Below are 27,201 nucleotides of genomic sequence, written 5' to 3' on the forward strand. Positions count from 1 at the left end.
CAAAATTGTCAGTCTAAGGTGTCGTTTAGCCTGTGATAGCCAGGAATATCATCATTCATTATGCGTTCAATCAGCTCTTTAATAAGTCCCTACTGTATTCTAAGAGCTATACAATGTTCCACAGAGTGACAGTAACTTAATATCAATCCAATCAAGAAATCGTAAAGTTTTTTCTTTGTCTGTAGAGTAAACATATATTTTCATTAGGTGTTTTGAAATAACTGAAAATTAGTCAAGTTTTCCTATCACTGTCCCTAAGAAGCTGGGGAATCTGAACTTGGGTACCAGTGGATAAGGAAAAAATAGATCCTGATGGATTGAGTACAGCTTCAAATCAATAATTCCTGAAAAAAAGTCTCAAACGTCTACTTTTTATTCAGATTATCTTTCATCTGGTTTTAAATATGTAATTGGTTGTTAAGGCATATTGATGATAATTTTATTGTCACAGAACTAAGAACTGAAAATGCATAAAGAATATGAATTTTACTTGAACTAGGGTCATCACGAAATCATCAAATGAGTTTCAATAACAAAATCAGCAATCATATAGTGAAGATATAGGAGGCAAAAAATACCTAGATCAGAGATTCCTAGTCAACAGTCCTCAGAACAAAGCTTTCAAGGTTCCAATATAAAATGGGGAGGAAATAAGTACAAAGCAGCGAGTTTCTTCATAAGTTAAGTGCACCCATATGTTTTATTCTGAGATTACAGTCATTTTATTATTTTGGTGTTATAGTATCCTTTTCTTTATGAAACGATATAGTCAGAAAAGAGTAGGAAGTTTATATAAATGTCCTTATGTGGCTAAATAAGAATGCCCAGAATTTTCTGAATAAAATTTTACAACTAAATAAATTTCTAAAGTCTAGATTATCCCGAGCATGAATCTGAAATTAATTTTGAAGGGTTAAAAGTTGGGAACCCTCAAACCACACCTGGCTTTGTGTTATCTTTAAGAGCAAAATTTAAAAAGCCAATTGCTTTTTCAAATGGATTGGTTAAAAAAAAAAGGCAATGTCTAAGAAAAGTAGAAAAAAACCCAAATACCTCCATTTTTGCAAGTATAGCCCAATTCCACAGATATCTCTTTACACTGTGTAACATTACATTTTTCTGATCCACGTTGTCCTCTGAGTGCTAATGTTTCCCTTGAGTGATTTTTACACCGCTTCGAGGTCCAAATTCAGCAGGCAGTTCTAGGCTTTATCTCCCAAGATCTCTAGGTTAATAGATTTAATAATAATAATAACAATAATAATTTTTAGAGAGGTATTCCACTGGATTTAGAGGTCACTCAGCAAATAAACAGATATATAGCCTAGATGCTTTGACTTTTAAATCATAGAATAAGCAACATGTTGCTTCTCAAACAAAATATGCTTGATCCTTAGCTTTAAGCAAAATCTATTTCTCTCCCACCCGTTCTCTTTTTCCCTCCTTCTTTTTCCCTCTCTCTCACCACAAAGCTTTCTGGATTGAGTAGAAGTATTTGGTCACTTGCTCTCTGACCCCAGAGTCTCCTGAGACTATATATTCATTTTAAGAATGAGTCCCTTTAGTTACCTAAAGTGTCCTCGGACTAAATTGTTTCCAGATGTTTACAAATATTTCAAGGAAATATTCACACAGTTTTTATGGCTGAGTGATAAAGGACTCCACAGTGTCTGCTCAATTGTAAAATAAGGATCAAGTGCTTATTATAAAATAACTTCCATTCTGCAAGTATTTGCTACATGCCAGGCACAGCGCTAACCACGCTCAATACATTATCTCACTGGATGCTCACAATAGCCCTATATGGGAGGTTTTGTACTCCTCATTTTGGAGAAGACAAAGGTGGGGCTCAGAGAGTAACCACAGAACATGAAGTGAGGGAATGGGCTGCTATACTAAGTCCACATTTTTAGCCGGTGGGCCCTGCCTCTCTCTCAGAGCAAAGCTCTTCTCCTGTTGGCTTAGCACAGGATCATACAGAGGAAAGAATTCACAGAAGTTGTGGAGCATCCCTGAACATCCAAATAAATTTCCTTTAAGAGGTGAGAGAGGAGGGTTTGTAGACCAAGAGTCCTCCTTGTTTAACATCCATGAGTACTTCCCACAGACTTGTTCACCAAATATAGCAACAGACTGTAAATGTATGACGCCAACACTTTCTCACTATTTAAAAACCAGGGCTTCCCTGGTTGCACAGTGGTTAAGAATCTGCCTGCCAATGCAGGGGACACGGGTTCGAACCCTGGTCCGGGAAGATCCCACATGCCGCGGAGCAGCTAAGCCCGTGAGCCACAACTACTGAGCCCACGTGCCACAATTACTGAAGCCCGTGCACCTAGAGCCCGCGCTCTGCAACTAGAGAAGACACCACAATGCGAAGCCCACGCACTGCAACGAGGAGTCGCTCCCCCTTCGCCACAAGAGAAAGCCCACGCGCAGCAACGAAGACCCAACACAGCCAGAAACAATAAATAAGGTAAAATAAATAAATTTATTAAAAAATAAATAAATAAAAACCAGCTTTCACGTATGGAGTTTGAAATTTGCCTGTTTAGTGTTTATATTGTTCTTCACTCACAATATTCTGACCTGTAAAAAAAAGAATCCTAAGTGGTCAAGGTGACCTTTCTAAAAGAAGCTCTTAATATCATAGAAACTATGCTTTTTGTTTAACTTTGTGTTACTCTGGAAAGAGCCTAGTATTAATTAAAAAACGCTTAAATGACTTGTATTTGGGGTGGGGATGAGGAAGTGTCCAATCAATTATTGATTGTTCTAACTAATGGAGAGAAGCAAGCCATGACCATTTACAAGGTACTCAAAGAATGTTAGTTCCACTCCCCAAAACAAAAGGTAGTCCAGAAGCCTTCTGTATTTACCCCTGAAAAATATTATATAGTTTCTTTGTTTTCATTTACCTAGGAGGTATACATTTCTAACAAGTTTTGCCTAGGTTTAGTTTCCAGATGATTTTGGGTTCTCAACGTGCAGTCTCTGGGATAATGAAATGAAGTACCTCTGGAGTGTGCAAGTTCGAGACAGCAACCATCGACATTAAAAGAATCCACCAAGTGGGAAATCCATATGCAGGCGATTAAGAGGTGACGCTGTTTGCTCTGGAAATGTCTCTCCTGGAATTGAGCGCACAAGCTGCTGCAGCTGCCTGTCTCTTACCGATGTTAAATGTCATCTATTCATGCCACTTCTTCCCCTGTTCTCATCAAATAGCTACCCTCCTAAGGCTAGAATTTGAATGAGTGTCAGAAATTGCTGACCTTGCCAAGTCACATTTTCCTTAGTCCCACTCCCCAAGGCACCACAGAACTCTCAGACTTTTGACCTTGCTGAAAACCATGGGATTATTTGAATGAGTTCTCTTCCCCACTTCTCTCCTTCCCCCCTTTCCAGGGTCTCCAATAGCTCCTTTTAAAGAAAAGCTGGGTTATAAAATGCAGAGCTGCCCGCTTTTGCCCTCTTAGGTTTTCTGGTCCTCTAAAAGCCAGCATGTTTTCCAAGCTGCCATTCTCCACTCACCAGACCATATTTTTTAAAAAGTATCTGGAACACAAACAGCAACTTGTTTTTTGTACCCTTGACTAAAAATCTACCAGGTTCTTTTTTTTTTTTTTTTTTTTAGATGTAATGTTGTTTCAAATCATTTTTAAGTGAGTTTAATGCTGGTGAAAGGTGCCTAGATTGACAGCCTGGAGGCGGAGGGTCTACGTTTTTAACTGTAACAGAGTGAAGCAATGTCAGCTACTGCCAAGGAAATTCACAGGCCTCACCCTTCTGCTTGCAAGCGTCCTTGTGGGATTGAACAGGTCCATGTCCATTTGAAATTTGCTTGCTTAGTGTTTATATTGTTCTTAACTCACAATGTTCCAACTTGTAAAAAAATTCTACTACACCCAAGTCCCGTTCAAATGCTGCTTTTTCCAGGAAGCCTTTCCTCATGTATCCCTGCTAGTTTGAAAAATCCACCGTCTGATTCCCTAGCAGTTTGCTACCCTTCTGTTATACTAGAGTTTTATAGTAGTGTTGATCAGACCTCAAACCACATACATCTTTTTTCTTTTAATTTTTATTAGGGTATAGTTCGTTTACAATGTTGTGTTAGTTTCTTCTCATATACATCTTTTCTTCCATGTTGTGCCCCCTTCAAGACTCCATAAAAAAATAAAAAAGAAAAATCAAGCATGCATTATCATTCCATTTTACAGATGGGTAATAGAGGCCAAGAGTGGCACACATAGGCAGGACTGAAATCTAGATGTTCTGATTTCAAATTCCATATTCTCCACCTACCAAAACAAATATTTTTTAAACTTCCTAGTCTGGATGAAAGCACTGTAATTCCCGTATCATCTTCCCTCTTAACTGTGTCTTGCAGATTGCCTCCATAAATCCTCTGGCTTGGAATCAGCCTTCTGAGAACTGCTGAGTTGTTCCCTAGTCAGCTACTAGTCAGGACTTGAATTACCCTTTGACCAACCTTCCCAGGTCTGAGCTGACTATGACCAGGCTTGTCAGGCTGCAGGGCTTCCCCACCTCACACTGTCCTCTGTGTCCCCCTGCATCAGGAGATGTGCAGGGCTAGTTCCAGCCACCACTGGTGTAGAATGATTTATCCTGACCCAATTTCCTCTGCTCCTTTTTTCAGATCATTAATAAAGACATTAGTGGAAGCTCAGAAGAAATGAGAAGCCTAATAAAACCTCAAATAAGCCCTGTTGCAAAGCCAATATTTCAGCCTCAGGAAAAATATTGTCTAAATTCCCTGTGTTAAGAAATTAATAAACTGTCTCTGAATTCTAGTCTCAAAGTTAGGGGACTGTCATCTTGTTCCAAGGTTCAGTTTATATGAAGTCCAGTTTTTCTTTCCAACTACTGAACTTTTCTGTGTGGTCTGTTTAATTGATCGCATACTTGTACATTTATGCTGACTATAACATCATTTGCCAAATAACTTGAAAATCACGAGAAGTGTTAGAAGGTTTAGAATGCTGAGGAAGATGAGATAATGAGGCATTTCTTAACTCTCGTGGTACTATAAGCTGCACAATGCTTAAAGTACTGGAGGTTCAAAATATTCTTTAAAAGCAAGAGGAGATATTGAAAACATATTTGTAGTTACCAGGGGGTAAGGGGGGGGAGGATAAATTGGAAGATTAGGATTGACATATACACCCTGCTATATATAAAATAGATAATTAATAGGGACCTACTGTATAGCACAGGGAACTCTGCTCAACACTCTGTAATGACCTATATGGGAAAAGAATCTAAAAAAGAGTAGATATATGTATAACTGATTCACTTTGCTGTACATCTGAAACTAACACAACATTGTAAATCAACTATACTCCAATAAAAATTTTAAAAAATAAAAAATAAATAAAAGCAAGATGTATCTATTCAAAGTGTCTTCTTTCCAACTAGTGGTTTCTTTACATGTTGAAATTCTTCCTCCAGTTTAGAATCACTTCCAGGTCATAGAAAATTCCATCTGTAAAGAACTGGAAGGAAAGATCTGATCAAGCCCCTGTGAGACAAGATGTCTGCCCCGAGAAACAGGCATGTAGAACAGAAGACAGGAAGGAGTTGCAGTTGCTGTTGAAAGTTTGAGCTGGCACCACCTGGTAGCCTGAGGTACCCTTGAGTGATGGGGAAAAGAGGAGGAAAGGTATGGAGGACTGGTGATCTCAGGATTGGACATGTTAAAATTACACTGAAGGTGAGCTATGTGAGGGCCAGTAGTAGATTCATCTCACCAATTAGATGATTGGCTTTTTTTGGCAAAAGCTTATGTCATATGCATCTTTAGTATCCTCCAAAGTGCTTGACATGGTGCAGAACACAATAAATACTTGTTAGCTGGATGACCAGTGGTAGGTAAAATGTTCTGATTTGAGCTCATCTGAACTCTGCGTACTATTTCATTGTTTGGAGAAAAGACCTCACTGGCTTCTGACCTTTGACTGCATTAATGCACACACACTAAAGGGGAGGAACTCCAACCGAGGAAATACAAAGAACGTCTCAAGGCATTTCAGTTATCACGTATCTGAATTGTGGTTGTTAGTAACACTACCTTCTGATGTTTTGTTAAATTACAAAGAGGCTGCTTTTGAACTTAAACTTAAAACAGAGTCCTTCCTTTCTGGGAAAATTACAGGCAGTACCTGAATTACAGGCTCAAAATTTCAAATCACAAACTCGAGAAAAAAATTGCCCACATTTCACACTGCACTGCACCCAACCACTCTCCCTCTTCTTTGTCAACTGATTCCAGGGAGCTCCCTGAGAAAAGGCTTGCAAGTTCGAGAGAAAACCTGGTTAAGGAAATACAGAAAAGATGAGGCTAAGAAAAGTAAGCACCTGGGGTCAGTCCTCCAGGCAAGGCCTCTTTTATCTACTAAGCCAGCTGGCTCCCATCAGCCTCCTACGCCCCTATAGTAAGCGCAGTCTGGGTGAATGCCACCGATGCTCAGCTCTTCATCCATACAGCTGGTTCAAAACACCATCGCCCCCGACCTGGCCTGTTGCAATAACCTCCTAATTGCTTCTCCTTTCCCCTCTAATATCTATTTTCCATATAGCAGTCATATTGTTCTCTTAAATTCATCAATCAGATTACAAAACTCCCCAGCTTAAATATCTCCACGGGCTTCCCACTGCCATCACACGTAGAATATAAGCCCAGCTCCTCACTGTAACCGACAAGGTCACTATCACCTGGCCCCTACTTATGTCTATGATCTCATCTGCCAAACTCCTATCATTTGCTATCTTCCAGTCACACTGACCTTCTTTCTGTTCCTTGGACCCATCAAGTTTGTACCTATTGGGCTTCCCTGGTGGCGCAGTGGTTGAGAGTCCGCCTGCCGATGCAGGGGACGCGGGTTTGTGCCCCGGTCCGGGAAGATCCCACATGCCGCGGAGCGGCTGGGCCCGTGAGCCATGGCCGCTGGGCCTGCGCGTCCGGAGCCTGCGCGTCCGGAGCTTGCGCATCCGGAGCCTGTGCTCCGCAATGGGAGACGCCACAACGGTGAGAGGCCCGCGTACCGCAAAAAAAAAAAAAAAAGTTTGTACCTGTCATAGGGCCTTTGCACTTGCTGTTTACTCCCACTGCCTGAGAGGCTCTTTATTCTCATCTCCTCATGGTTAGCTCCTTCCTTTCATTATATCCTTGCTCGTATAATCCTGTTCATTTCCTTTATAGGACTTAGCATCATGTGTAATTGAATCATTTATCTAGTTGTTCGTTTATGTACAGGTTTATCACCTTTCTTTCCCAGGAGAATGTAAGGTTTATGAGAAGAAACAATTTGTCTTTTTCACTGCTTCATCCCCAAAACCGAGAATAGTGACTGGTACACAGCAGGTACTCAAAACATAGTTGTCAAACATGAGGAAATGAGTGAGAGGAACAGAAAAGACAATGGAATGGGAGTCTGTTCCACAATCATGACAGACTTAAACTTAGGCCTCCAACTTTGTTTCATCAGCAAATCTCAGAAGATGGGGCCTTGGGCTGCCCGGGGTTTATTGAGTGTTGGTCCAGATGATGAAAATTCAGTATATCATTTCCCATTAAACTACTGTTCTGTGTGTTTATCACTGGGAACTAAGAAAGAAGAGGGGTGAGCAGGAAGGATGATTGAGGCACCAAAACCTCAGTCGCATTCTTAAAGAAACCGGGCAAAGAGACCACACCATAAATGACATGAGAGCACCAGGAGAGAAGGGCTGAATTCATACATTGGTGGTCAGAGGGTAAGTGCTAAAGAAGGCTGCTAGAGATAAAATTCATCCAGTTCTAAACTTTTCCCAGCACTGGTCTATACCAGTAAAGAGGGAAAGACAGCCCTTTCCTCCTCACTATTGAGCCCCTGAGACAATTCCTTCCAGGACACAGCCCTCTGGATGCCTCCATCATCACTACTGTTCATCTATATCATACTTTTACTCGTCTGTTGGAGGCTTCCTGGGACCCTAATCACCACTTATAACTTTGCATCTGGAAAAATGAATTTCCAATTCCAAACAACCAAATCAGACTGACTCTTTCAAATAAAACCCTATTCTTTGCTATAAAAAAAAAATCATTTCCATAGCAGGAAAGAATATAACCAGAAATTTTGGACCTGTCATTTTGTTTCAATATTTTAATCCAGTATTTAATCCAGTATTAGGCCTGACACAATTGAAAAGATGTGTACCACTCGTGAGATAAGGTAAAGAAGATCCATATATACCTGATTTAATCTTCAATGGACTTGTAAAAACTATACCGATATGCTTTCTATTTGAGAGGATTATAGCTCAGAGGGGCTGGGTGGCATGTTCAAGGTCAGAGCCATGATCAAAATCAAGTCCTTATCTTGAGGAAAGCTCTCTGGCTCTCCTAATCTCTTCTCTGGTACTATCTTCAGCTCACCCTTTCAGTCAAGTTCACTGAGCCCTGTAATTAACCTCAACTTTGCTGCTTAACTGTCATTGAAGTATCCAGTGACACGAGGGGTTTTCTTTGCAAAACTATAATTTTCTAAAGGACTATTTGCATTTTTTAACTTGTAAGCCCAGTGAACAGTCCAGTACCCCAGTTACAGGAGTCCTGTGTTCCACGGACTAAACGTCACAGAAAAGCCATTCAACTCAATCATCTTCTTCCACTTTTCTAGCCACTGGAGGATAAGTGATAGGATAACAGAATATGGGTTACCAGAGGTGTCAAGACAGGTTCTGGTTTTGTCAGGATTAACTTTGAGGCTTTAGGCAAGTTGCTCTGCCCCTTCTGAGTCTCAAAATCCTGTTTGTAAAGTGGGCATGACAATATCTACCACTCAGCATTATTGTGAAAATTTAAACAGTATTAAGTAGTATAAATCACCCAGCACAGTACCTGGTCATGATGAGTGCTCAATAAATCCTAATTTCTTTCCCTTACCTCCCTTCCTCCATTGAAAGATGGTAGCATCTCTGAGCCGCAGGGCCAAACACAGAGAAATATAGAGACTAATCCAAATTCCCTTTGCTAACTCAAGAACCTTCTTTGTTATATCATTGATACATTTAACATTCTTTTGGGTTAGTAGGAATAGAAACACATTTTACAGTTACATCATAGAAGTTAATATCACATAGAGGATTATCTTTCTATGGAAGCATTATGCTTGCTACTTAGAAAACTGTATTTAAACCAGGAAGCCCAGCTGTCTTTGGTAACTGTTCAGCCCAAAGAAAAACTCATTGAGAAGGTGAGTCAGCAGGGCTAACTTTCAGGACAATCACAACCAAGGCCAGCATCTGCAAGACCTGAAATATGGGATGTTATGACACTGGGTGAATTACTTCTTACGTACTTAATTATGCAACAAGATTTGCAGGAGCACAACCACATAGTTCCCCTGAGTATACTGCCAGTATGCTCCACAAATGATTAAATATAAAATAAACAACAGCTAACTGTAAATTATGAAGTTGTAATTCCACTAAGGGGGTGCCAGTGATGTCGTAAACCACTAGAGCAAAGTTTAGGTCACCAAAGGATCCCAGATGAGCTTAGAGGCCTGTAACTCAGCAGTGGTCTCTGCTGCAGATATGACTCCAAGAAAGCCTTTCCCCTTGTTTTTTGCCCCTTCTCATCTCTGCAAAGGTCCTCCTTTCTTGTTCTCTTCCTCTGAGCTTTCTAAGATCACACTAACCCTGACTTTCTAAATGCAGTTCCTTTTTAACTGAATGGTCTGTCATTTAAGAGGCTATCCACATCTCCTCCACACTCTTTGAACGGCAAGCTATGAATTAGATATACTTCAGTAGAAAAAAGCTAAGCCTGATATTTAGCAGAAAAATCCATTTAGGGCAAAAGCCCTGGAACACACCTTAAAAGGAGATATTTGAGATGTAACTTTAGTATGTGCCAAGCTAATGTATGTGCCCACTAATGGAATAAATTTGTCTCTAAACATGGCAAACTTGGAAAAGTTATGTTGAAATTTCAAAATACAACCTTCCCACAGTCAATGTCTGAAAAAAGGGTAAATTAAAACTTGGCTTTCTCAGACCATGTAGAAGATAAGTACACAAAATTGCATATATATTAGAAAAACTGTACTTTATCAACCATCAGAAAGGAAGGACTTTTTAAAAAAAAAGATACAAAATACTGAACTATAACTTTCTAAATGTGGCATGCTTTCATCTGAAAACTTACTTAAAACTAAAGTGAAATTGCAAATATTAGTATCTGTGTGACAGATTGCCCCTTCTTTAACATTTTTCTTCTAGAAGAAGAGCTGAGATAACAATCACTGAAAATTTATCATAGGATTTTTACAACCCCCAATAATTGCCTCAAACTGTTTTTCTTTGTTTTATGTGAAGCATTTAAAACAGTGCCAGGCACCTAGTGAGTGCTTTATGTGTGCTCTTTTTATCTCCCACTTTGTTCATGCATTCATTTATTTAATAAATGCTTTTTATTAAGCCATCTACAACATGAAAAGCACCATGAGAAGCACTCTGAAGTTAGAAAATACCTGCCTCTCTGCCCTTGTCTTCAAAACTTTATACACCTGGTTGAAAAGATAAGATTGACACTTAGGGAGAGTTAAATAACAATGGAACACATAAAACACAGTGGATGTCACAAAGAAACATCATTCAATACCAATTACTAGGAGAGAAAGTGGTGTACGTCAGTGTTTTCAAACTTTGCGGTATATAAAAATCATCCAGGATATTTAGAATGCACATGATTGGTAGATTCTGATTCACTGGGTGTGGGTGGGGCCTTGGAATCTGCATTTTAAGGTTCTTCTTTCTGATGCATGCGGGTGAGTTAGGGATCACACTTTAAGATACACAGGATTAGATTGCAAGTGCATTAGAGAAAGAATCCGATTACCTGTTATTTCTCTTTATCCTTTTTCTCTAAATCATTAGAAATGAACTGCACATGGGAGAGACATATATAGGAGAAAGAAAGGAAGAATATAAGGACCAAAGCATAATTTTCCTGGATGAGGAAGGACTCCATGCTCCCTAAAGGAAAGCAGTAACCCAGTTATCTACACCCCCAATTAGAGACTACATAACACTGTAAAGCACGCAAAGCATTTTTAACAAACACACAAACACTTTTCCATATGTCGGAACTGATATTCCCAACAAAGCTGTGCTCCTAATCTCTGACTAATACCCACTGAGCGTGTTTAAGAGATGATCTGCCTCTCATCTATCATGTGCAGAAGGTACATGGTACCCTGCTTCTCTAGACGGCTAGCACACGTCTTGCAATAAACCGTCTTCAAAGTGCCTCACCCACAGTGACCCATTTTCTCCACATGCACCACAAGCATTAGCCATGCTGTTCTATTACAGAAAAATGCCAGGAAGATTTCATCGTTAATTGCTTGGCAAAAAATAAATAAAGAGTCCTGGATGCTTCATGATATAGCAATGCAGTCTGTATGTCTTCCAGGTTCATCAGATTTCAAAGCCATACATATGAAAGCAGGTCACATATCAAACTGAGAACAGAATGTTTATCTTACTCAACTGGTTAGGAAATCTAAGTTGGCAAAAGAATGGCAACTTTATATATAATCACATTTAACTTAGTATTATTCATGTACAAAAAAATTAAGTAAACCCCACAGAAATCTCAGAGGAGTGGTATGACAGTGCTATGTTAGAGATATTATACTACAGAGAAAATTTAACGTGATTGGTCTCCTGGAAACTTACTGGCTGTGTCAGGTCTGGGATAAGAAGTCTTGACAGCTGGTAGCCTAAGCATATGTCATATATTCTCCATTCAATTCAGTGTCTAAATTGGGGATGGGTGTTTGTCTGCTTCAGTCACGATAAAGTCTTCAGTGATGGATGAAGCACGTGGAAATATGAAAGGTTGGTCCCATCTCAAAGTTTAAAAAGATGTGCAATACTGTTTCATGCTAAAGAAGGGGAGGGTGGCCTGAAAGAGGTGACCGTAGTCAGGAACATCTGAGCCAGACTCCTGGCTCTGCCAGGAACTTATGGTGTGGTCTTAGGAGTGTCCCTAAAAATCCTAAGGCATCAGCTCTGAACTGTTGATCAAAAACGGATGTCTCCCTAGTCACTCGGTAAGTGACATGCTGTAAGACTGTGACTTTGGAGGATGGGAATATTCCTAATTTCAGTGACATTAAATGACCTCCAGCATGGATTGGGAAACCGTATTGAATACATAACTGAGCCTGAACTTGAAAGAGAGGTCGTAGAATTAGAGAACAGGGAAAGGGCAAGCATTCAGGGTCTTTGTTTACATCATCTCATCATTCCAAACAATAAACCTGTGTGATAGATATTAATGTGTCAGGTGTTTAGAGGAGAAAATCAAGACCCAGAGACGTGTCTAAAGTCAACCAGTAAGTAAATTGCAGACCCATCATTTAACATGGATTTGTCTAAAAACAAAGTAAAATGCTTTGAACCTCCTAGTGCCCCTAAATCTAAATTGAGTATTCTTGCTTTTGAGAATTGGATATAAATGTATTGAAATACATTCTTGTTTTTTATCTTTATTTGATAACTTAATTTAGAAAAGCCTTCATTTGATTCCTTATGGTATACTAATGCACATAAATTTAGCCCTTTATTTCCCAAATATTTTCACAAATGCAGTGTCCTTTTGGCCTGCTACATTCCCATGAGGAAGATGGGCAGTTTATAATGAAGTTATATGCCCAGTTCATAACGAAGAATAAGAAGCAGAGGAATTAAAAGAGATTTGTGCAGCACGGCAGTGTGTCATGAAGTGGCATGCTGGGGTCCCTCTTCCTAACTCAGCGTTGTTTCTCTAGATAATAATGTATCTAAAAGAATCTGGTTGACATCAAAGGTGGTGGGATACAATGAAAAAAATTAAAATGGGATCAGGAGAGATTCCTGATCAAGATTCAAGTCACTCAACAGTAGCTCACTAAAATTCTCCAAGCCACAGTTTTCTTATCTGTAAAACAAAAATAATTATGCTACCCCTACCTACTTCTTAGAACTGCCTTTATAAAACATAATAGCACTGGCACATGTTCTTAGAGTTTGTGAAGCAGTTTCATATTTTATCTCACTTTATCATTCCTATTATTAATGTTATGAATCCTTTAAGACAAGTAAGGCATCAATTTATACAAGTAATAAGGGAAAAGAATTAAGCAAACCAGCAGCCTGAGTATATTAATTCAGTTTAAACAATTGTACTTTTAAGGCTTTACCCAAGCACAGCTGGAATTTCCTGGCTGTGCAAGGTAGCCCTGAATCTTCAAACACACACACACACAAAAGAAAAATCCAAAACAGTGCAGACAACAGATATTCTCATCACCCTGAGAAAGGAGAATGTTAGGGTAAAGGAAAAAAAGATATAAATTTAAATAACACTTCATATATTCTGAGTAAAAAATGATCACGCACGGAAAAATCTCTTCTTCCCTGAGGGAACGCTAGAACAGACGCATAACAGTCAAACGTGCAGTGATATTATTTTCTTCTTCTCTTGTCAAAAGGGATTCAGCCTTTGAAATATATGTAGCGAAACTGCAGATTTCAGTTTCGTGATTAATGAACCAAATTACATTTTATTTCTTAAATGTGTTAAGGATTCATCCTGTGTTCTTCCCTCGAACTTGAGGATTAGAGCAGCTGAACAGCACATCTGGTTATAGGCAAAGAGCTCTCTGGGTGGTTCTCCTTCTTTTCTCCTTTAAAACTAGGCAATGTGGGAAAGTGCAGAAACTTTTATTGGGGAAGAGTGATTTTTAATCCTCAAAAATGATGATTACTCTCCCTGTTCCCCCTTTTTCATGAGAAAGAGAAAGATTAATTATTAGCTATATCTAATTTATAATTTTAAAATTTTGTTCTGCATGATGTTATATCATTTGTTAATACTTTCCCTAAAGAAAATATTTGCATTCATCAGGCAAATGTTTCAACATCATTTTGCCTGGGAATGATTTTTACATAGACTTCATAATAACAATTTATATTTTCTCTGCAATTATCACTTTAAATAAGGGCTGGGGACTGCAGACTTTCATATCTGGATAAATGCATTGTCTTTGATTTTTCTAAGTGCTTCTTCTTCTGCCAAAAAACACTACCGTGTCCTGGAATATGTTGCTATCCAACCTGATCATGATTCTGCAGGGTACAGAGAAATATATATCATTTTCCTCCTCTTTTTTCTACAAAAGCATGTATGAGTCTTAAAATATTTAATAAAAGAAAATTCAAGATCCAGGGATCTACAATAATAGAAAAATTTCAGTCCCTTAAGATATTTTCTTCCCAACTTGCTTTGTGGCACTTTTCTTACTAAATCATGTAAAAATGATTTTTTTTGAGCAGTAGCTCTCCAACTGTGGTCTTGGAATGTCCTTTAGGTATTATGCAGGCTTTTCCAATTTCAAAAGGAGACATGTGCTCATGTCTAGGGAAGGTTCCCAGCTAGAACAAGCAGAAAAGAAAAAGAAACTGTTTACTCTGAAGGTCTTTACTGCTGGAAATGTACCCACTGGAACTTGAGAACGCTGGGAAATAACTGTGATGTCACAGCTCTCATCATTCTTGGAGAACTTTTGTTTGTTGTTTGTGCGTTTAACTTTTCTGACGAGAGCAAGTGGGTTCAACATGTGTGTGTTTGCTTAATTTGGGGGAAACACAGTCTTTGAGAAATTAAGAAAAATCAGCCATCAAGAATGTTGTACATGGGTTTGCCTGGTGGCACAGTGGTTAAGAATCTGCCTACCAATGCAGGGGACACAGGTACGAACCCTGGTCCGGGAAGATCCCAAATGCCGCAGAGCAACTAAGTCCGTGTGCCACAACTACTGAGTTTGCGCTCTAGAGCCCACGAGCCACAACTACTGAGCCCATGCGTCACAACTACTGAAGCCCATGCTCCACAAGAGAAGCCACCTCAATGAGAAGCCTGCACACTGCAACGAAGAGTAGCCCCCGCTCGCCTCAACTAGAGAAAGCCCGCGCACAGCAAAGAAGACCCAACGCAGCCAAAAATAAAAATAAATAAATTTATATTAAAAAAAGAATATTAATACAAACATTGTGTAAAAAATAAAAAAGAAATACTTTAACATCTAACTGTTACCTGTGTCTACCTCAGGGTGGTGAAATTTAGTTGACTTTCCCATTTAAACTTTTTAATGCAAAATAATACATTCTCTAAAATAAGCATGTATTGCACTTTGGTATTACTCATATATTAAAAATTACTTGCATTAGAGATTGCATAAACAGAAGAATCATACAATACCTCCCTAAAATTATCTATTTGATTTATTTGCTTACTACAACTGTGGAATAAACCCTGCCCAAAAAAGTCTCTAATCTTAAGAAAATTCTCAAGGTAAATTAACAATTCAAAATATTTATAAAAGAATTAAACAGTACTTGTAGAGGAACTGATTATTTCTACAGTAAGCATTGAGAAAAGGGATTTGCTTGGTCTAAAAGAAGCAGACAAAGAAGATGTCACAAGGAGGTGATGGAAGCAGAACCTTGAAAGGTAGCATGGGTAGGTTTGTAAAAAAGAGGCATGGAGCAAGGACATTTCAGATCAGAATCAAAGAAGCAGAAAAGAGACTAGAGCACACGTACTAGCTTAACTGGCATACTAGGGAAAAGCAGGGGAATGGTTCGAATCAGCATTTGTGTGTGAATGAGCAGGTTGCTGGGGCAGAGATAAAAATATAGATTGTAGGGCTTCCCTGGTGGCGCAGTGGTTGAGAGTCCGCCTGCCGAAGCAGGGGACACGGGTTCGTGCCCCGGTCCGGGAAGATCCCACATGCCGCGGAGCGGCTGGGCCCATGAGCCATGGCAGCTGAGCCGGCGCGTCCAGAGCCTGTGCTCCGCAACGGGAGAGGCCACAACAGTGAGAGGCCCGCGTACCGAAAAAAAAAAAAAATATATATATATATATATATATATATATATATATATACAGTAAAGAGTGATTTTAAAAAAAGAACAGGACAAAAATTTGGTCTTCAGATAGAAAAGAATGAAAAGCAATTGTGAATTCTAAAGAAGAGGAGAGCCATGAATTTTTTAAAAATATATTTGTAAAAAATGCACTAGCATTCACTCATTCATGCAACCAATATTCTTTGAAGATCTATTATATCCACTCTGCCATCATGTACACATAGAGGAGGACAAGCATGGATGCAGACAGACCCATTTAGTTAGGAGGCTGGCTTAGCAGTGCAGGTGAGGTATTGTAAAGATTTAAAAAGGAGATGAATTCAAGTGATTTTAGAAGGTAAAATTGTTGGGATTTGGAGTTGGATTGGACAGAGACATAAAGGAAGGAGTCAAGGATGAGTCTGAAGTTTCTTAGTGTTGCACCCACATGTTTTGATACAGGAAAATAAAAAAGTTATGAGAGGATCAGACTGGGAAAAGGAGCTCATTAGTGCCATGTTTAGGTTGTTTTTGAGGTTGAAGCATTTTGTGCTGTTCAAATGGAAATGTCCAATAGGTAGATGCATATATAGATCTGCAGCTCCAAGCGGGGGGGGGGCCTTGAAGCTATATCCTGGGAGTCATCAGTATATAGATGGTTACTAAAGTGGTGAGCCTAGAGGAGATCTCCAAGGCAAAGGGTTTAGAGTGGGAAGAGGAGGGGAGGGGGCCTAGTACTTATGCTAGGTTAGAAAGGGGATCCACTAAACTTAGGGAGCTCATTCTATCACTTAATAAGCATTTACTGAGCACAGACAACAGTCTGGCACCTGTCCCAGTGGTATGTGACTGCTGTAATCCAGACCAGTATTTAGGGAAGTAGCACTGGTAGAAAATGGAAAGAAAAGTCACAATGTACATAATTATTTAATGTCACCTCCCAGTTTGGATTAATGGTGATGTATGTCAATGTCCAGGTATAAAGATTTAGATTCAATGCCTGTTCCCACTAGAACTTTCAACTTCATATATTTATGAGTTACTTGGAAAAGAAGCAGAATAGTAACCAGTTTCCCGAACCTCAATCCCCCAGAAGTCTCTAACTGGCTATTATAAAATGAATCACCAGAGAGGACAAATACATGAAAATACCTAGTACATTACATATTTTGCTCAAAAGCCCTCTCCTTTTCTGAGGATTCTAGAACAGCATTTAAGAGGCTTCTGTGGCCTCTAGCATCAGTTTTCTCCACAGCAGACAGATCTTGGACAGCCAGTTGGGGCACAGGGAATGAATGCAAAGAAGAAAAGGATGGTGGACAAGCTCAGGAGGCCGGGGCACTGACTCCCTATCACTCAACAGACCCAAGCCAATTCTACCAAGACCTTTGCAGACTACCACGAATTTGTGTGGATAAATACAACGGAAACTTGAGAAAACATGTTCTCTGTATATATCTGAAGTGCTGGCTAGGCCTTTCACTTTGCCCATAGTCAAGCTGATTGAACTTAGCATATCCTGGCTCAAAAATTGATTGAGTTGAGCCCCTTGGCCTTTAAGTTGTATATCTCAATCGTCTTTGAATAGATTTGGCCTCCGCATGTATATTCGGAGTACTGGAAGAGTACTCATCTGTGTTTATGCTTATTTATAACTACACCACCTTCCAGCACTGTGAGGTCCTTTAAAATATAATGACATACTGATGATGAGAAATTAAGTGAATGGGGTGAATGTTCTCTCAGACAAACGTTTGAGGGAAAGCAATTTCCCTTCCAGTTCTGGCCTCATGCTTCTGTTTCTAGTGAACGCCCAAGCTCAAGATTATCTTGGAAGGTGTGTATAAACTACCATCGAAGCTACAAAGACAAAATATTCATTCTGTCAGTTTGTTGTTCCCAGCATTGCCTTATCCTGTTGACCCTCCAATGTCAGGGTGAGAAACAGACCAAGAGAGAAGTAGAAGATCCCAAGTTGTAAAAGGGTGTATCCTCATCTGTCCTGTAAGTCTCTTGAAACTCTTGCCCAAAAAGGGAGGACCAGTGGAGGCCAGGAGTCAGATTCAGGGGTTGGAAATGGTTGTGAGTGCCCAAGCTGCAGGCACATAAAAGACGGCGGGGGCAGCTACTGTTCTTCCTTTGAGGGGAAGAGGCTTACCCTAACCCTAGGGCCTAACTCTAAGGTGGCCAATGTTCTGCCCTATCCAAGGACTTCAGGTACTGGGGGTTTCTGTGGCAGTTTTGCAGCATCTCACTACTACTGCCAGCTCTCCGTCTCTCAGAACTGCCCCTCTTTCTTTAAATACTTGGAGTTCATCTACAGAAATGTCTCACCCACCTCCACAAGGACATTCTCCTTCCCACTGGAACCGAGGCATCAGCCCTAGCACCCACCTATCCAGGGTCATCTAGTCCCACTCTTCTGTCCCTTCCTGCTAACCCTGGAATACTGACCACCCTCGTTTCAAAGTAGAGGAAGGCACAAAGCCTACCAGCTGTTAGCATGTTTCCGTTAAAACTTATGTGTAGCATATATTTATGCAGGCCCCGCAGTGACTTCACGCTATTGATATTTCCCATCTTTTGCTACTTGTGTAGAGGGGTCTTCCAGCACATTTCTCTCTCCTGCGGGAGTCCAAGGGTTTTTGAAGGCCGGGGTTAAGTTCCAGCCCCGACCTGGGAGGAATGCGCCCCCTTTCGGCGAGAGAGAGCAAGGAGAGGCGCGTCTGGTAAGGCTCGCGAGTGCGTTCCACCTCGCCGAGCGCTGCGCCCCAGTGCCCCTGGAACTGGGAGGAAAAGGGCGGAGGTGGGGTGGCGGTTTTCGCATCTTCGTCCCGGCCGGCAGAGATGGAGAACATTAAAATCTAAGATACTGTGTCTTTATTTTACAAGTTAAAATTCTTCACTGAATTACTGAATTAATTCTCCCTCGCCCCACGTCTTCCGCCCCTCTTCCCCCAAATAGATGAGCGTCGAAGAGAGCCTGTGGTTCTGGCCGGGTGCGACCGCCATTCCTGCAAGAGAGTTTCGGTGTAGTCTCTCCTCATGCGGCAGTTAAGAGCATTTCCAATCGCTTGCAAATAACTCCTTGAAAGCAGACAAAATAGGAACCAGAGGACCTGTCCTTGTTCTTTCTCATAACTCGGGCCTTGGGGATTCAAATTAATACACATTTTTCAAATGCATTCCTCATTTGGAGCTGAGTCTGGGGAAATCAATAATGGCAAAAATGAGGACCAAAGTTCTTGGGAATTAGAGCTCCCTCATTACGTGGTGCAGCAAAGCGACTAGGCTATCCAGTGCCCGAGAACTGCATTCTGGTCCTAACTCAGACCTATATAAATTCCTGTATTTGAGAACTCCGGGAACAGCAGAATCCTTGATTCTAGTTTTACTCAGACTCTTCTGAGAAGTCACTTGTGTTTGTGATTGATTTGTTCTGACGTGTTTTCTTTATTTTCTTTCATAAAATTTCCCTAACCCACCACCATTTCTGCTTTTGTTCCCCTCCCCTCCCCTAAAGTGGCTTGCCCCTGTAATCGGCTTCCCAGATATTTTTTTCACCAAGAAAAGTGCTTCCAGGACAAGTGAAATGTAGTGATTTTTCTTTTTTGTCTTAAACCTAAAATTGATGGGCCATAATTCTCTGTACGACTACTTCCTTGAGGCTGCCTCACTAAATTAGACAAATGACAATGCCAAGAATCTACTAATATCCAGACCACGGTGGAGGTTCCTTACTCAAAAACGTACGTGTGTTTGGAAAACAAACCCACTGACCCTGAAACACCGATGACTGTCCCTCCTCAGACGTCTCAGCAATGTTTCTCCGCATTTACTGATTTAATAACAAACAGCATTTCGAGAAAAGGAATTCGTGGCAGTTTGTTGATATTATTATTACTTTTTGAGATGGTTGGTTTTTAACTGAGTGTTGTTAGCCTGCTCACCAAACTATTGGATTTTACAAGAATCCAAATTCTTGTGGATAAATAATAATGCTGTTGACATATGCATCTTCTCTGAATTGTCGAAAAGGGAGTTAAAAGTGTACCAAAACTATGAGAGTGGCACTCGCCCCGCTTCAAATTAAAACCCAGAATTCGACAAAGAGCGTCCAATCGGATTACAATGGCGCGCAATCACAGGTAGTTCTGTAAATGTTTGGACGCGAAGTGGCAACAGGGAGTTGGCCCCTTATCCACCCTCAGGGGGACAAAAGAAAAAAAGAAAAAAGGAAGCCTTATATTCTTTTCTACAAATACACTCCCCCGATTCCTAAAAATTGTACTTCTTATGGCTTTTGCTGACTCCATCTCTCCTAAAGGGTAAAAAATAAATATATATTCTCAGAGCCATTGAAAGTCCGCACCGCCAGGAGCGAGAGGCACGCGGGGTTCGCCGCGCACGCACAGGCGCGCACGGATTTGCAACTTCCTCGTACCCGCGTCCCTGGCGCCCCCGCGAAGGAGAGGGGTTCTCCAGGAGGTGGAGGTCTGTTTTGACTGTCGGCCCTGCTGAAGGAGGGAGCAGGTAAACAGGATATGGGAGAGGAACTGTAAAAGAAACACATCTTTTAAAAGAAAATTCAAATGGGTCTAGGGATCCTCATCGTTGAAAATCTATAGATGTTATTTAAAACTGAAAAAGGTTCCCGGAGGTGTCTGCTGACCAGAGCGGCTTCAAAATTCGGATCTGAGCTGATCTAAGCCAGTGGAATAGGAACATCTCCTTGGCTCTGAAATTGCTGGGGTTTTTTCGCAGGGGGCTGGAGGGGGGTGACATCTTGTTAGTTTGAAGATGATTTATTTACTCGTGTTGTAAAATCTAAAATGACGCCCTTGGGAAGACGAAGGAACTGCAGGGACCCGAGTGACCTACTGCTCCGCGTCTGACGCCCCTACGCTCTGACCTGAGCTTGCCCGGGGAAGGTTAAGGTCGCCGAGCAAAAATGCAGGTTTGCGCGACGCCCAAGGTGCGGGAAAGGCGCTGCGGAGTCTTGGGTAGGGCCTCCTCAGTGAAGTGAACGGTGGAGCCAGTGACTCACTGTCTTCTAGACCTGGGGGATCTGGAGCCCCAGGGAGTATTGGCAGCCGGGGCCTCGGACTTTAGAGGCTCCCCTCCCCGAAGCTTCAAACTCCAAGCGCCCTTCGCTCCAAAGCGGGAGGGAGTCACTAGGCGGTCAATTTCTCCGAAACGGTAAGAGGAGGCCATTAAGGCCCTTGCTTCTGCATGTAAGGTAAACAGGATTCTCAACCTCTTTTCTGGACTTGACATTCAACCTTGGGGACTCAGTGACCTCCCTTGATCCTGGATTTCACTGCCTCCTCTAAAGAGAAAAAAATTCCAGGCTACGCTTAAAACGGTATATTTCGTTCGCTCCCTCCCCTGAATCGAGATAACTGAGGCCCAAATTCAGAGTGGCGGCACCGGCTCCAGGGCCCCAGGGTGGTGCCGCATAGTAAAATTTCTTGGCGCTGTAGGTGTTGCAAATATTGAGACTCCAGTGGAATTGATGTTCCGATGTGAATTCCAAGCAGGGAGCGCCCTATAGAACGGTCCCGCTCTCCTGGGCGTTTCTCTGGCCTAGAAGAGTCGGCAGAGATGGGCCCCCGGGAATGTGGCAGGCGCATTGGGCGGGTGATTCCTTCGCGCCGCGTTTACACCTCTCCCTTTGTGACAAATCGATTTTCCCGCGCCGCTGTTCTGCATTTGCATCCCGCCGTGGCCCGCGGTCCAGCTGCGCCCGGTGCACACTTAGAACAGCCTTGTGAATGTGTGCTAGTGTGCACGCGTGTCTAATTGACTTTCCGTCTACCTTTTTATGACTACATGTGTTTCCAACGAAAGGTCTTATTAGGACAATCTGGTTTCACTAATTTAGAGGTTGGGAACGTGGAAGGCAGGCGCTTTTTTTTTTTTTTAAGAGTTTGCAGAAGTTCAGATTAAGAAATGACAGCGGGATGCACCGTCCTCCTAGAAGTAGGTCTGCCTATTTTTATGACCTGTTTCTCTTTCCTCTCCCTGACTACCCCTGTTCTACCACCACCCCCTTCTCACTCCACACTCCCCCATTAGCCACTGGATTTCTAACCGTGTTAAAGAACCGTTTCTTTAAACACTTAAGATATTTGAACCGAGAAGTTTGAGAAATTTACTAGGCTGGGAGTATCAGTAAAAGGAGAAAGAAATCCTTCAACAGAGAGGAAAGTGAAGTGAATAAAAAAGGGGGGGGGGGACAGAATTGTGGTGTGGAGTGCAGGAGATCAGCGGGAAGCCTTCACTTTGGACAGTACGTGGCTCCTCTTTGCTAAGATGGGTCCAGTTTGTAATTCAGAAAAATTTGCAGTATTAATGATCTAACATTGCAAGTGTAAGTAGAGTCTGTTTTACTTATTTCAGCTGAACAGAAAATTTAGGAAGGACCTGTTTCTATATAGCTCTAAGCGGAAAAGGTGTCTTTTAAATGTTCCTCATCTCTGCAAAGGAGATTATGATTTCTCACTCTGGAGCAGACTCCCAGCAGGCTGCTCAAAGCGCGTGACTCTCGGTGCCCTCCTCTGTGTCTTGCAGCTGGCAGCCTAGCTCTAACACCCTGCCTGGAGACTCCTCTCTTCTCTGATTCACAGTCTGACCCTCACTGTCCACAGTGGACTGGAGGCCCAGCAGGGCTCCACTGGTCCTGACTTCTAGGTAGCTCATGACAGGTTCCTTGGCATCTCCTGCTTGGGGCCCAAGACTAAGGACAAAGGTCCTCCTGGACACTTGCTATCACTCAACTTACCAAACCCTCTTATTCTCATCCCAGAGATGGGGAAGGAGGTTGAGGAAACACTGCTTCTAAAAGCAACTACTATTTGTTAGGATAGGCCCTGGTCATCTCCAGAAAGCAAGGCCTGTGGCGTGTGTGTGTGTGGGGGGGGGGGGGGGGTTGGGTGTGTGTGTTTTCCCGGCTACTTTCTCAGCCCCAGGTGTCTGTCCATCAGCTCATTCCCATCACCTCGCTCTGCATTCTGCGACCTCCCTCTGGAACTGTTTGTCTACCATTCTTCCTCAAACACCCTCTCCCCCAGAATCTGTTTCCTTTCTGGGGTCACTCCCCACTAGGCCTCCTTACTACTAGAAACTCTGTGATGTGCTCAAGTATCAAGCAGGCAGGTTCCCACAGGTGTCATCCCTTTCCCTCGGGACAAACGGTCCCCAACTCTGCCTGCTGCCCTTTGCCTGTCCCCAACCATCCCGCGGTTGTCACGTGCTCAACGCAGCCTTAGCTGTGCCAGGCCTAGGTCTTGAAAGAGCCATCCCTGGGCTGCCTCCCCACCACTGTGGCCTCGCCTCAGCTTGGGGGTGCTTCCCAGCTGGGCTTCTCAGCCCAGTGTTGCTCTGTACCCACTAGAAGGCCACCATGAACTCGAACTCCCCTCTCTTTGTGTCCACTTAAAGTCAAACGACAGGAACCGTCAGCATCTCTCCAGCCCTGGCCTGCGTGGGCCCTGGGCTTGCTGCGGCCACTGACCCTGGGCCTGCTTTACACAGTCCTCCGCTTGCTTTTGTGGCAAAGCAGCCCTGGCTGATCTCCCTTGCCGCACCCTGATTTTCTATACAGCAGTTTCTTCACAACGTTGTTTTCTGTTGTGGCTCCAGCCTTCAGTTCTCCGAATAGTGACAAACGTTGTGATTAATAATTAGCCATGGCAAAACAAAAAAACGGCGGAATTTGCAGAATTAGTGAAGCTGGGTAATAGGCACATGGAAATTCGTAACACTATTCGCCCTACTCTTTGTATGTTTAAATATTCCCTAGTAAAGTGTTTTAAAATAATATTATTTTGCAGTGCATTTTCTTGAGCTACAAGTGCCTACGCCTTCGGTGGTTGAGTCATGCTGCCTGGCTGTGCTGGGCCTGAGCAGCTCCCCAGAAAGCTCCCCAGAAACCAGTAACCTCAACAAGGAGGCCTCTGCACCTAGGTATTATCCGGGACTTGGGGACACGGGGTCTTCACTCCTCAGAGTTGCCCAGTTTTTCCCTAGTGTCAGGCAAGGTCAGACTCCCCATCACCCTCTGCCTCTGCGCGTCGTAGGGTGGATCGGCCCCAGTTTGCTTTTGGCTAAAAAACTATAAGGGGAGCCCAGGCCTGGACCAAGGTTGCAGGGCGAACAGCAGGCAGCCTGCAGTAGAGATGGGCTCTCCCTGCGGCCTGTTTCAGCTTGGCCCTCCCACCATTTTTCACAGGCCTTGCTTCCAGCTGTTTCTAAGTCCCGTTTGCTTTGCTATCTGTTTTCTGAGAATCTGACCTTGGCACTGTTTTTGGAAAAGCACAGAATTCCAGTGGACCCCCTGGTTCCACAGGCTCCAGGTTCCAAGGCGAAACAGCAGTCAGCAAATAATGGCATGGAAAGGGATCAGCCTCATTTAAAACCTTCCAGCCAAGTTCTGACTCTAACAACCTTGTTTAGGAAATATCCAGCCCCATGTCACCTGTGATGAGCCAGGTGACAGGTCTGTTATAGACTCCAGGACGTATGGATACACTTGGAGTCACGTTTTTTGAGGTACAGCTAATAACGCGAGGTGGGATTTCCTTGGGGGCACGATAGCAATCAGGTAGGTTGCGGAAGGGAGATTATACATGGACTTTTCTGGAAATTTTGGGGCCAGTAGGGAGAGCTCCTTCAATGCGACACAGTACTCCGCGCTTCCCCAGCGCATCTCTCCCGTGCGGGCTCATGCGGGGCGGCAGCTCGGGTTTCACCCCTAAAGGACACTACCTTTGCTTCGCCTTAGTCTTCCCGTGTCATTCAGGCCTTTCATTCTACCGGGGGTCTCAAACCCTTATGCAGGTGTCCGCAACAGCCGGGGACAGAGAGTGGCTCCGGGGACAGAGAGCGGATCCGGCTTTCTAGCCGGGCGCTCCGGCGCCGCCTCTCCGGCACACCCGGCCTTCGGAGCCCGCGCGCGGTGCCCAGCCAGAGCAGCGCGGGTCTAGCTCGATTTACGCGGTGCCCTCTGCCACCTCTGTCCCGTCTGCCCTCCAACCCGCTTACGACACCCGGAAGAAGCCCTCCGAACTCGACTCAGCATCTTTAACCCAATGCTTTCCCAAACAGGGCGGGCTCCCCGAATTTGCACCGCTCTGGGACCCTTTTCCAGCCCAGACCCGTCGCCCCGCAAGCGGGAAGATCTGGCAGCCGCACTCGTTCGGGACGGAGAGGCAGCGCCGTCGGCTTCGGCGAGAGTGCGGCGGGCAGAGTCCCTGACCCCAATCGCAGGGCCTCCCTCCAGCGTCCGCCCTGGCTCCGTCCTCCGCGGAGCCCTCCTTTTCTCATCCTTTTCCCTCTGTCTGTGACCGGCCATTCCTCTGGCCACTGCCACCAACCCCTCCTGGTTCCTGACTTTCTCCCCCTGGCCCCAGGCGGGCTCCAGCCGCCCAGCCCGGACCCCCGCCCTCGACCCGGGACACACACCCCCGCGGGCATGCGCCCCTCACTCACTGTCCTGTTGTGGGGTGTCGCTGCCGCTGGTGAGTCCCGGCGACTCCAGTAGGCTCCGGCCGGCCTCGCCCACGCTCTCATCCGCCTGCGCCGCCACCATGTCCCCGGCTTCCTCCAGGTCTAGCAGGTGACTAACGGAGAAGTTCTTTTTCGCCTGCAGGGTGTCGAGGTTGCCCGGGCTGTCCAAGCGGCCGCCCAGCGCCGGTTGCCGCTCCAGAACGTGCCCGTAGCTGGAGGTCATGGTCTCCCCCTCCGATCCCACCCACCCCCCTCTTCCCGCTCGAATCAACACCAAACGCTGTGGGCGCGAGGGGGGAGAGGAGAAGAGTGGGGAAGAGAGGGGGGGAGTGGAGAGAGAGAGAGAGAGAGAGAGAGAGAGAGAGAGAGAGAGAGAGAGAGAGAGAGAGAAGGAGGGGAAGAACAAAAAAAAAGTGGAAGGAGGGCGGGGGACCCCCTTGTGTAGAGCAGAGCGTTCTGCACCAGCAGCCTTCGACAGCCTCGGTTGCCTTCCTGAGGCCAAGTCCGGCGGGGTCCAAAGAGATAATCCACACCAAAAAATAAAATTAAAAGTCACCCTATGTTCAAGTCAGGAGAAAAAAATCCCTTCCAGCTCTCCAAAAGCGTCCACGCGCACACACTAAAAATAATAATAAGGGGGAGAGAGGAAAGGGGAGGCCAGCAGGGCGGGGGAGTTAGGCAAACAGAAGAACAGAGAAGAAGGGGTGGGAGAGAAGAATCAAAGTGGGTTTTTTTTTTTTAAGGTTAAAAAAGTTATTCCCAGGCAAGAGTTCAAGCACCAACAGAAGAAGGCTTGTTCCAGCTTTAAAACATCTTCAAGAAAACGTGTTCCCCCTCTCTGCACTCCTGTGGATTCTCAGGAGTGACTAAAGTTTCAGGAGGAGAGGGTGATGTCTTGCAGATGTATTGGAGAGCAGGATTCTCACTTTACTTTTCGTAAGGAAAAAAAAAAAAAAAAAAAGGGCTCCAAGAGTCCGAAGGAGGGTGGTGGTGGGTTTCCCCGTTCCCTTCTCCCTCTCCCCCTCTTCTTGCTGAGCTCCTTTTTCCTTCTCAGTTGGATCAAGAAGCTCTCTGGCACTTCAAAAGGCACAAACTGGCATGCAGAGGAGGCTTTGTAGGGAATACAAGAAAATTGGAGACCCCTGGGAGGGCAGATCTCGACTTAATAGGAGCCTGTAATTACGTGGCAAAGCCTTTGTGTGGTGCCTGACGTTTTACAGACCCCTTTTCTCCATCACAATCTCCTTCTTCCTCCTTTCCCTCGGACCAAAAAAACAGTCTGATTAAGAAAACCCCCTTTGCCAACTTCTGAGCAAGAGAGAAGGAGAGAGGGAGGGAGCGAGAGAGGGAGAGAGGGAGGAGGGGGAGAAAAGGGAGGGAAAAGAAAGCGCGAGAGCCCCTTCAGATTTTTAAAGTAAAGGTCTAATTATCATTCCCCTGCAATAGTATCACGGGGAGAAAAGACAAACTGAAACCCATAGTCACTTCAAACGGGCTGATTATTTTGCTTCGGCATTAACTCCTCCAGATTTGTTTAAGATCCTGTTGGAAAATCTCATTTGCATGTTTTGATAACAGCTGCGGGGAAACTTGTTGGAAAAAATCCACAACTATCTCAATCAAATTTTCTTCTCCCTCTGCCTTTTTTTTTTTTTTTTTTTTTTTTTACGTTTCCTGCTGTTCTAACAATTTTTGGGTGGTGGGGCTGGAAGAGCGTCTGAG

At 43.4% G+C, this 27,201-nt stretch overlaps 1 protein-coding gene across 1 annotated transcript in view; it reads right to left on the reverse strand.

Annotated features, from left to right (window-relative positions):
- PRRX1 (paired related homeobox 1) overlaps nt 1–26,158 on the reverse strand; it is a 70,511-nt gene extending 44,353 nt beyond the window's left edge. The window contains exon 1 of the mRNA XM_082864607.1: nt 25,462–26,158. Within this exon, the coding sequence (XP_082720733.1) occupies nt 25,462–25,702 (241 nt within the window). The 5' untranslated portion in view covers nt 25,703–26,158. The remainder of the gene's footprint in view (nt 1–25,461) is intronic.
- Between the last annotated feature and the right edge of the window lie 1,043 nt (nt 26,159–27,201).

This window comes from Leucopleurus acutus (genome assembly GCF_964270905.1).
Source record: "Leucopleurus acutus genome assembly, chromosome: 2".
Classification (NCBI taxonomy): domain Eukaryota; kingdom Metazoa; phylum Chordata; class Mammalia; order Artiodactyla; family Delphinidae; genus Leucopleurus; species Leucopleurus acutus.